This window comes from Calypte anna, chromosome 20 (genome assembly GCF_003957555.1).
Source record: "Calypte anna isolate BGI_N300 chromosome 20, bCalAnn1_v1.p, whole genome shotgun sequence".
NCBI classification, from domain to species: domain Eukaryota; kingdom Metazoa; phylum Chordata; class Aves; order Apodiformes; family Trochilidae; genus Calypte; species Calypte anna.
The window spans coordinates 7,586,032-7,597,805 of record NC_044265.1 but is presented as its reverse complement, the minus strand read 5'-3'; the positions used below and the strand labels follow the sequence as shown (position 1 = coordinate 7,597,805).

Below are 11,774 nucleotides of genomic sequence, written 5' to 3'. Positions count from 1 at the left end.
CCATGCGGAGGGTCGGGGCCCCGCCGCCCGCCCGTACCCTCCGCCGCCGCCCGCCCCGCACCCCCGGCCGCCCTCGCCGCCGCACCGCCCGCTGAGCCGGGCCCCGACCCCTCGCTGCCGGGCTGCCGGCCGCTGCGACTGCTGCCCTGCGCCGCGGGCAACTCGCAGGCAAGTTTCGGGGGAACTTTTCTTCCAGGAGCGGCTCGGGGCTGCCTTGCCGCGGGAGCCCGGGAGAGGCGGCAGCAGCGGGGGAGCCGCGGGGCTGCGGGCATCGCCCCGGCTCGGGAGGCTGAGCCCGGCCGGCGGCGCCCGGAGGGGTTCCCCCGGCATCCCGCCGTACCCCCCCGGAGCGGTGTGCGTGGCGGGGAGGGGGCGGGGAGGGTCGTGCGAGTCCGTGTACGGGTTGTAGCAACAGGTTTTCTCCCGCAGGAGGGATGGAGGAGAGAGACTGTCCCCCCGCGCCGTCATTTCTCCCCGACGCCGGGCTGCCGCTCCTGCCAGCAGCGGGGGGTGCTCGGCTGCTGAAGGGGAGCGACCGCTCGGCTCATTCCTTGCTTCCTCCTGTCCTGTCGTGGCTGACTGCTGTCGAGGCTGATCCATCGGGCTCGATTTGTGATGCTCGATCTTCCCCTTCCCGGCTCTGCCTGTCCCCGACTCCTCTGGCTCCACAATGCAGTATGGAGGCTTGTGTTTCAAATTTCTTCTTGTTTGCCTAATACGATGGCCCTTATTGCTTTAATTTTAAAATAATTGAGAAATGTCTTTTATGTTGATCTATTTACTGATTTAAGTTCATTGGGAAATAACACATCAAGTTAACTGTTCTTGATAGGGAATGTAATTTCTGGCAGAATTTTTTTCATTGGAAAAGACTTAGGGTGGGGGGAACAAGACACGCATAAAACAATACTTCCATTACTACATGTCTCTTCATTTCAGTGGCAAAATATGTATCTATATAATGAATGGCAAATCCTTTACTTTTTAGAAAGATGTTTAAGAGATTGTTTTGAATATGACTTACTAAAATCTGTTGACATAAATATATTTCACAGTAGGACTACAACTATAGTTATTAGTTCTAATGTATGTCAGAACATTCTCCTGGGGATGTAAGTTATCTGCAAAGTTATTTCACTTGGGATTATTATCAGCAGAATAAGTTTGAGCTTTATAAAACCAAACACTGAGTAAGATATTTGTCATAATTCAGTTTGTAGGTTGTTATTAGATGCCAAAAAGCATAATATTGTCCAGACTAAGGACAGCGATATTCACTTATGAGCATAGTTTTTCAGACTATATGTTTTTCAGGGTAGCTTTGTTTCAAATTATACATTGACCTTTGTAAATCTGACTTTGATTTGGCTTGAAGTTCTCTTTGCAAGCAAAGTTGAAGTTTGAGATCAGTTCTTACTATGTGAAGGGCTACAGGAGTACAGCTGAAAGTATTTCAGGAGGGTAACCTGACAGTGTTGATACAGTATGGAAATCATGTGCCAGAAGATATCTGAATTTAACAGTGCTTGAATATACTGCTTGTTTTAACTAAGGAAGGACCGCTAAACTGTAAAGCAATTTCTTAAGGAATTATTTTTTTTTTAATTACTGTATTCATATTCAACCTGCACTGAAATATGAAACTTTTTTTTTTTTTTTAACTTAAGTTACAAAAGGTAGAAAGCAACAGAGACAAGTTCTGGTCACTAAAATTGATAGAAGAGTCTAGGGGAGAGTTACACATCTTTGCATGCTTGTTATCACCCGGGCACAACTTTGGATTGTCTGCATCACAGAGCAGTCTCAGGACTCCTTGCAGGAGCTCTGATTACATCAGAGATGCACTGCAGAATTCAAAATACTGCAGAGGACACTGGGGGGAAAACAACACTTGCAGTGGAATTTTAGCATGGTACTCATGATAGTGATTTCTTTTCCTCAGAAAGGCATCTTTAGTAATTCTTTTCCCATTGTCTAGGAGTCTGGCATCCTTCCTGAATTTCAGATGAAAGTAAGGGCAGTACAGATTTCTGATTTGATTTCTTCGCCAGAAATAATGGATAAGAATATAACCTTCTGCAAGGCAGATTTTTGGAGAGATGTTATATCTTGCTTCATATGCACAACACACCATTTAGAGTCACCAAAAGGCTTTGCTATTGGCCAGTTAGTCTGTATTACCATAGTATCTAGAAGCCAGAACAATTACCAGGATTGTATAATGTAGCAGGAGACAGTTCTTGCCCCAGTAAGCTTACAAATAAAATAGAAAACAATGCTCAGAAGCAAGTGATTTGCCCAAGATGTGAACACATTGTCAGCAGAGGAGCTGGAAAGATGAACTTCACTAACTCCAAAGCATTCAAAGTGAATAATGTTACCCCATATGGGAAAGGATTTTGCCACTGGCCCCTACTTAAGCAGAGCAGTTTTATTTGAGAATTTTAGTGTTACAGCTTATACTTAAAGTTCATCTTGTTTAATTGTTAGGAAAACTGTTGCTATAAGCTAATGTGTTTTTCTGACTTTATAGTTCAGTGTGTTGTCTTTAATCCTTAACACATTTCTTACAGCCATTCCCAATGTCATCAATCTGCCATGTATGAATAAAACACTTCGCCTGTTTGTACAGCATCAAGTACTACAGCTGCCTGCATGGCTTCTGTGGGCTTGCCAATTCTGGAAAAAGAAGGAGCCACTTTTTAGAATTGCAGTCATTCACTATGTTGCACAGGGGATTAATATGGGCAATATATAGTCTTGCACAGGTTGAAAAATTGAAGCAAAGAAATAAATTATTTTTTCTTTGCTCTGTTGTTTCACAGTTGATGCCTCAGGGTTACAGCGTGTGTCTGACACACGCAGAACATTTACATTTCTCTCTCTCCATTTCTTCCCATCGTGTCAACAATGGATGCAGTGGGAGATCAAACTAGTGACAGTGATGAGCTGCCTTCTCATTTTTCCTGGCTGAGATTCAGAGGATAAGTTGCTGCTAACCAACATCATCTGGCATTACAGAAGGGAGAACTGTTAACAGCATCCATTTATCCATAGACTTACATCAGTCATAATCTCTATTCTCTTCACACCTGCCCTGCCTTAGACATAGTTGAGGCAGAGGGAGAAATGCTTGTTTCTAAATAAAACAACAGTTGCTCTACGAAAAGGAGCCCTACATAAACATACATCAGGTAGCCCTGTTTTCCCATATCAATCATTCATCTTGAAGTCACAGTGGCAATACTAATGGTATCTTGGGAGTAACAGAAGATCAGTTCTGAGATCATTAGGAGTGCTTCATGTGATGGGACTGTATTTCAGGGTAATTGCACGTTCAACTGTTCCATACTCCTCTGTTAAGTATGTTCTAGCTAGCACTATCTGCTCCAGCTATCACTCTCCTCAGATCCCTTCATTTATCTGAGTCCTGCAGCTCTTACAGTAGGCAATGGCAGAATGCTATTATCTGTCATGAAGCTCCACATGAATCCCAGTATTAGCTAGAATTTCCTAGAATGTGACTTTTTAATACAATTACATTTCACATTAATGTTCTTTTAAAAAATAAATACTCTCAGGTCAGCAGGCCTTTGCTGAGTCTTTCTTGAGGCAAGAGACAAACTGACACTGAATGGAAGTTTATTTTGAGTGCAGGTCTGTGCAATTTTGTCATTCTTCACACCCACCTTTAGTTCCTGAGGAGATGAGAATTACCCATTCCCTGCCATGGGGATTCCTAGGGTCATAACTCCAGAGCAAAGGCAGAGCAACACAGAGATACTAGCATGTATGTGGTGATAAGGCACTGAAAGCTAAACAGAGTTAAGATTCTGGCATGGAGAAGTAGTTTGTTGCCAGATAGCTGTTCTCAAGGCACTAGCAATAGTAACAGAGATCCCACTTTGTGATAGAGGCAAGATGACAAAAAATACTTCTTCACATACCTCAGGCTCTTGGAACATCTGAATCATGCCTTGTCCATTCTTCTTTATTCCCATAGGCTTTCTTTATCCACATGCCCTAAAGGTAAGTAAATTAATGATTTCCTTTTGTACGAAAGAGAATTCCAGATAACCTCGAAACACCACTCCATCCAAAGTTCACTTGAGGCCACTTGTTTGTAAGAGTCTGTAAGGAACTGCTGTGTTCAGGGCAACCCCTCTGGGAAGTTTAGGAGCAGGACAAAGATAGTATTTTATTGAAAGCAGCTTTGTAAATCCCATTGCAGCAAGGAAAGCTTCTTTTCCTAAACCAAAGTGCAGCTGTGTTTTGAGTACTTTGCTGTTGTGTATTTATGGACTTTTCTTCTATAATAGGTATGTAACAGTATTGATGTGGTTTACAAACCTCTATTTCTGAAAAGGACAGTTTCGTGTTTAAGGAAGGCACCCTAGCAGGGCATATATCCCCAGGGTGCAGGAGGTAAGTACAGCCAGGAAAGGAACAACACTATGTATTGCTGCTGCAGCCAGTCACATGTAATATTTATTACTTTCCTGTGAACTTAAGGCTAGAAAGTCAAAATACTTGTGCATTATTAATAATTATTTATTGTACAATATACTTAATAAATAAATACTCTTATCAAATGAAATGCAGCAATTCCACACATCAAGCTGTAGCTGCCTCTACAGTTGGAAGATCTAGAAGCAGTTCTGACCCACTCTTCTGTGTATAAGCAGACTTTCAGTCTGACTTCTAAAATGCAGTGAGTTAGGGAGGCAAAAAGCTTAATATTCCCAGGACCTATTATTTATACCTATTGGAACTTGGTGGTCACTTAATTCTACAGACTTCACACAAGCTCTGTGTGAGCAGAATGTGAATGTGATTTTCAAGGTCATCTTAAGAACTTTTTGGTTTCCTATAATAAGAGGTGAAGGTAGTCACCAGGGCTCTCAGCTACTGTTCAATCCCTTGTAAGGACAGAGAACTTTTGCTGCATATAGGGTGTCTGTTATAACTGAAATAGTATTTCAATACAATAGTATTTTTTATAAATGAGACCATAAAAAGGGAGTTGCCATGTTGCTGAATGTATATAAACTCTATAGAAACATTTTACGTGATCATAAATATGGGGGGGGTGTCTTTAAAAAAAAATTGTTTCCATATGGCTTTTTAGAAATTGGTTTTCTACTAATTGCTTTTTAGAAGTTTGTATTGACTGAATTACACAACAGCTGACTTCTGATGCTTTCTATATTCTTAATAGGTACTAAAATACTTAGGATTTTTATTTGTAATAGTTAAGTAAAAATATGCAATTTCCTTTTCTACAGAGCCCACTTGAATTCTGTGTTCTTATGTGATAATTTTTATACTTCCATTCTGAATCACGAATATCTTGACACATGCAGGAATTGTTCCTGGTTTCCCTCTATATCCACTGGGAACTGTAATCTCTGTATCTGAGACAGGAGAGGCCCCTCAGTCTGACAGATATACCAAGCAGAACCTCCGAACAAGGAAGCAGCCCTCCACTAAGTCAGTCCTACTCAGATGGACAAACCTAGCCTCACCAGAAAGATTTTCTGACCATATTGTGCCACTGCTGTTTTCTGTCTGGTTTTATTGGCCATAAATGTTTTTGCGCTCAAATAAGTATATTTGTTCCAAACTTAAAAACAATCTCTCATTCACTCACCCCATATATCTGGTTTTTGTTCCAGGAGACACTTGCAGAAGCAGCAAAGTGATGTGAATTTATCTTCCAAGATGACTCTTCGACCTGGAGAAAATTCGGACTATGACTATAGTGCCCTGAGCTGTGCTTCAGATACTTCCTTCAACCACACATTTTTTCCAGAGACAGAAAGCCTTAAGGGAGTCTTTTACCAAAGAGCCAAGCTAATTCACCCTCAAGAAGATCTCCTGGAAGGCTTTCACCCTGATGATCGGAAGCATCACATTATTATAAACGTAGGGGGCATTAAGTATTTGCTCCCATGGACAACGCTCGATGAATTCCCATTGACACGTTTGGGACAGCTAAAATTCTGTAATAATTTTGATGACATTCTGAACATCTGTGATGATTACGATGTGACATGTAATGAATTCTTTTTTGACCGCAACCCAGGGGCATTCAGGACAATTCTGACCTTTTTGAGGGTTGGAAAACTTCGGCTCTTGCATGAGATGTGTGCACTGTCTTTCCAAGAGGAGCTGCTCTACTGGGGCATCGAGGAAGACAACTTGGACTGGTGTTGTAAAAGGAGATATCTGCAAAAAATGGAGGAGTTCACAGAAATAAATGAACGGGAGGATGACCTCATAGAAAATGAAACAACAGGTCAAACAGTAGAGGAGACAAAAATTGGCTTGTGCATGAAAAAATTGCAAGACATGGTAGAAAGGCCCCAGTCTGGCCTGCCTGGAAAGGTGTTTGCTTGTTTGTCTGTTTTATTTGTAACTATTACAGCAGTGAACTTATCCATCAGCACCATGCCTGACCTGAGGGAGGAGGAGGAAAAGGTAAGTTAGCTTTTTAGGATGGAAAATGGTATGTGCTGGGAAGACCAGAACAAGTACAAGATCTGATTTCAGTGGGGATTTTGCATCTGTCTTTAGTGAGGGAAAAATAACAAAAAAAATTATGAAATCCTACCTGACACTGTTCAGTTACTTGTAAGAGAATTAAGTACATCAAGTTTTATGTCCAGAGAAAATATAGTGTGCACTGTTCTGTATGAGCCTCTATTACCTTGTTAAGATTTGTATTTGCTATTAAGAAAGCCTGAAATATCTCAGGCTCTATATCTCAATAATCTCAGGAGCAATATCTCCTGTGAAATAAGTAGTTCCTTTCTAAGTTTTGTGTTTCATTTCCTCCAGTTTGTCAATGTGTTTCCCCATATCAACAGTTAATCCCTTTAACATTTTGGATTTAAAAAAACCAGCACAGAAACCTCTCTTCCTTTCACTGTACCAACTAAAATACTTATTCTACTGTGCCGTTCACAAACTCCTCCTTTTTCCTGCAGGGTGAGTGTTCCCAGATGTGCTACAATATATTCATTGTGGAGTCTGTCTGTGTGGCATGGTTTTCTCTGGAGTTCCTGCTAAGATTTATCCAGGCAAAGAGCAAGTTTGCATTTTTGAGGAGACCTTTAACCCTGATAGACATAGTAGCCATCCTGCCATACTACATCACCTTGCTAGTGGACACCACTTCAGTGGGCTACAAAAAGCCCAGCTCTGGGAGCATCTACCTGGACAAAGTAGGCCTGGTCCTCCGTATTCTCCGTGCCTTGAGGATTCTCTATGTCATGAGGCTGGCCAGGCACTCCCTGGGGCTGCAGACGCTGGGGCTGACCGCCCGCAGGTGCACCCGGGAGTTTGGGCTCCTGCTGCTCTTCCTCTGCGTGGCCATCGCGCTGTTTGCACCTCTCCTCTACGTCATTGAGAACGAGATGGCAGACTCACAGGAGTTTACCAGCATCCCTGCCTGCTACTGGTGGGCTGTCATCACCATGACCACGGTAGGCTACGGAGATATGGTTCCCAGGAGCATTCCTGGCCAAGTGGTGGCACTGAGCAGCATCCTGAGCGGCATCCTCCTCATGGCCTTTCCAGTCACCTCCATCTTCCACACGTTTTCACGCTCCTACATGGAGCTAAAGCAAGAACAGGAAAGAATAATGTATAGGAGAGCACAGTTCTTATTAAAAACCAAGTCTCAGATAAGCAATGCATCACAAGGGAGTGATATTTTGTTCCCCACTATCTCTTCTGAGAATAAGGACAATGAATGAAATTTAAGTTACTGTTTCTCCTGATGTCAAGGAATGTTCTGTTGTATCAGATTCCATCTTTTAATTTGCTTTGGAAGCATTTTACAGAGGTAACCCGCATATTAAAATTAAGAAAAGGAGCTATTAACCAGCAATAGAGGTGGTTTTAGAAGTCTATTATTACTCTGTTTCTTCCCCCTGCAGTATAATGTATAGGACAGATCTTTCACTGAGATCATTCAGTGGCATGTTAGGAATTAAAAGTTCTCTAACAAAAAAAAACCAACTTATAATTATGTACTTGACAGGTTGTTTTGCCATTTGTAATACACATTTTTCCAACCAAATCACAATGTATATAATAATTAAACAGACTCCCATTTTTCTTGTTCTTCTTGTAGATAAATAATGTAAATAAAACAAAAGTAATGGCTAAATTCTCCCTCAGTAAAACACCATAGAGTGTCATGGAAATAACCACAGATGTTTGTCCCATTGTGCTCTGAAAAAACCATCAAGTCAGATTTGTCACTGACAGCAGCAACTGCATCTTTGTTTGCAAGTCACCCCTAAATATATGAGAAAAGAATCGAGCTGTTTGTCTCATAACCTTGCTAAAGATGTAAATACTCAGAGCTCACCAGCTTCAAAATTTAATTGAAGTTGCAGTGTTGATCTGTTGCCACTGAATGCAGTATTCCCAGCAAAAAAGGGAGTTCTGTAGCATTTAATATTATTGTCAAAAGGTGACTAGCTGCAAATCAAATGAAATATGCATGATGAGATGCCAGTCGTTCCCTACCATCTGTTTCCATGTTTTTACTGTACCTCAGATATGTAACAGAATTAAAAGAGGCCTGTTTCCAGGGGACACCCCACCATTACTTGGCAAATCAGTACTGCAGCTACCCATTCACATTCAGCACTTGGTTCTTTAAAAGGAGCAGAAAATACATGGTCGTGGGAAGTTGCCAATGATGGAAAAAAGAAAATATCATTTGAGTCATGGAGTGGGGAGGTAATGACAGCTTTACAATTTCCTGGCCTCAATCATCAGGGACTTAAGACTTAATTAACTCTACCTTTACCATCATTATACACATCATAGTAAATGAGAAAATTTTAATTAAGGTCCCAAAACACAACCATGTATTCTTTATCCACATGTGACTTGGTCTAGGTTCTTCTGCTGAAGTCAGGGGGAGCACATGGGTTTGTGACACTCAAGTTTCTATGGAGATTAATTAACAGAGCTCACATTTATTTTACAGGGAACAAGTCTGGCTTGCATAACAGATCAGGACAAAACTCCAGAACATAAAAAAAAAAAAAATTAAATCCACTTGTTTGATTTCATGTGTGCTTACTGGTAAAGAAAGAGAGTTAACTCTTAAGAGTTTCACACTTTTTCCTTCTCTTTTTTTAGTAAATTTATTTATTAACAGCTAAAAGCTAGGGAAATTTAGAAGTTCCCATCACATTTGCCAATGCTTCTATATTTTAATTTTCAGAAACTGTGTTGCTTAGTGGCATTTCTGGAGCAGTTTACTAGAAATGCCAGAATGCATAATGGTTTTGTTATTTAAATTATGGTCAAGAACACAAACATTGTCCTTTCAAAAAAGGTAGAATTAGTTTCTCAGCATATGCTATTTGGCCAGGCCCACATCTTTTCAAATGTTTTAAATACAATTCAGAGGTGTTCTGATATGCTTGTTATTACAGAATATTTCCAAAACTTTTTTAAAATGTACTTTCTAAGTAATTAGGGCTCTTGTAGGTAAATATGCCTATAGAGCACTACTGCAGAATGCTAAAATAACCACTCTTAACTCTTGGCAATTAACTATGTGTCAGAACTACAAATGTAACCAGCTTTTCTCTCTTGTACTTCAGCTTTAATTAGAGTTGGACAAAAAACAGGAACATCGTGACAAAAAAGGGACACATTTTCTATCCAAAATACTCCTAATTTCAAAACCGATCATCTGTAGCATTGGCTTCAATGCAAGTGCTATACATCCTTCTACTTTTGTGTCAGCCTTCATTATAAAAAGAACTGTTAATTAGATTAGTCCTGAGCAACAGTTGCTTATCTAAGAATGTGTTTGACAGGCTGAGCTGTAAATAAGAAGCTGTAAGTGAATATAGCAAGAAATCAAGACTTGCCAAATAAAACCTAAGCTTACTGCCATGTTATGCTGAAGGTCCATTTTCTCAGATCCTTTACACCAAGTTATTGCTCTTTTATTTCATGTACAACTTTATTTTTTTTACCCCCAAATTATAGCTTGACTCTGAAGTCCTTGTCCAGAAACAAAACAAAACAAAATGAAACAAAACAAATCAAAACCAACACCACAACTAAACCAAACCAAATAAACAAACCCACCAAAAATTAAAAAAAAAAATCACCCTGCGGTTGGGTGTTGGTTGAACAAGCCTGTGAAAGCATCTGGCTTGTTTCAAGTTCTGCCTAAGCCAGGAACAAACAACCCATTCAGGATGTATCCCTATGGAATTCTGTACTGTGCAACATGTTACTTGTAAGCCTATCAACCTGTTTTACTATGATCACTGTAACAAACTTGCTTATCTTTTTTACAGGAGGTAATACATGCTGTAGTCTTTGTGCTATAATAAATCCAGCTATACCTCCTAAGAGCTCAATATTAGTATGAAACCCACATGCTGTGTTCCAGCTTTTACTGCGAAGGCTGAAGGTTTAAGATGATTATGCCTCCTTACAGAACATTATGAGTTTTTAGTCAAATTCATGAGAATGATGGTTTGATTAAAAAGCTGTCTACTTCCAGTGACAGCTACCAGCTCAGCTATCACTTCTTTTTTGCATTTTAACAGCATGTGCAGTCAACAAGAAAGTTCCAATAAAAACACTTAATGTATTTATGAAGTCAAAAGCACTGTTTGAATTGCCACTGAAAGTGATGCATGTCTCCAGTAGAGATAGGCTTGCATTGCTATCTATCTTATCCTCTGTATCCTGCAGGAATATGTACAGTATGGATTCAAACAGTAGAAGCTGAATCAGTTTTGATTAATAAAGTGCTAGGCTCTCCTTTCATTTTCATATGCTTCGTATGGAATAGAAAGACTGTCACAGGTCTGTGTCTGTGTGTGCTGCAGGCATGCCAACAACCTGGGGTCGATATGAGAAGTGAGCAGCAGCTGAGGGAGAATCCGAGCTCTGAGCATTGCCAGGTGAAGCAAGCTGGCTGTGACAGAAAGCATTTACTGGGAAATAAAATTATCACAGTACAGAACAATCTAGGTACCGATTCAGCAGCTTGATTAGGGAAACATCTTTCTTTGCACACAGTCACATTTGACTGGGATGTAACTATAAAATATTTTAACCATTTAACCAAGGAGTCCAACAGATTCAGGAAAGAACAGAAAGAAGCCATGGAGACTGAGAGAAAAATCCCTGATAAAACCAGAATATCCAGGTAAGATATTAAATTCTCTACTCAGTCTTCAGTTGGTTAACCCCTAACCTGACTCTAGCCTGGGTATAGAGAATTACCCCATTTACACATTCAGTACACATTTTCATTTCTAGCAGTATTTTGCTGCAATATGGCCCAGTTTTTTCTGTTTTAATAGTTCTGTTGGATACCTTATGCAAGATTTGACACTGAATTTAGTATCTATTTATCCAAGAGATTATATGGGTACCAAAATACAGAAAGAAAAGGAAAAGAAAAAGAAAATAAAAGCCCAAGAACAATGCCTCCTGAGATGGTGAAACTGTGGTATCCCATCAGCATAAAATGTGCAACCTACAGAAACCAGACAGAGCTGGAGACATGAAAGCAGAGTTCACAATACTGGATGAATGTGACCTCTGTCAACAAAAATACACTTCAAAGTTGTATTGCTAAAACAGAAAATGCTTAACACCAGATTTACCCACTCACTCATTAGCCACTTCCTCTGTAGCATTTAACAATCCCCTTTCTAATGATCTCAGTGGTCCTAACATTGTAAAGATCATATAAAAAAACAGAAAGT

At 40.3% G+C, this 11,774-nt stretch overlaps 1 protein-coding gene across 1 annotated transcript; it reads left to right on the top strand.

Moving 5' to 3' along the window:
* The first annotated feature begins 454 nt into the window (after positions 1-454).
* On the top strand, positions 455-7,813 carry KCNG1 (potassium voltage-gated channel modifier subfamily G member 1). The gene is made up of 3 exons (XM_008497856.2): positions 455-675; positions 5,676-6,480; positions 6,990-7,813. The coding sequence occupies exons 1-3, from the start codon at positions 671-673 to the stop codon at positions 7,758-7,760; spliced, it is 1,581 nt and encodes a 526-aa protein (XP_008496078.2). The 5' UTR covers positions 455-670; the 3' UTR covers positions 7,761-7,813.
* Positions 7,814-11,774: the final 3,961 nt, after the last annotated feature.

Bases quoted from the DNA above. Each gene is read 5' to 3' on its own strand.
- KCNG1 (XM_008497856.2), top strand. The intron at 6,481-6,989 runs GTAAGTTAGCTT...TTTTTCCTGCAG, and splicing joins TGAGGGAGGAGGAGGAAAAG to GGTGAGTGTTCCCAGATGTG.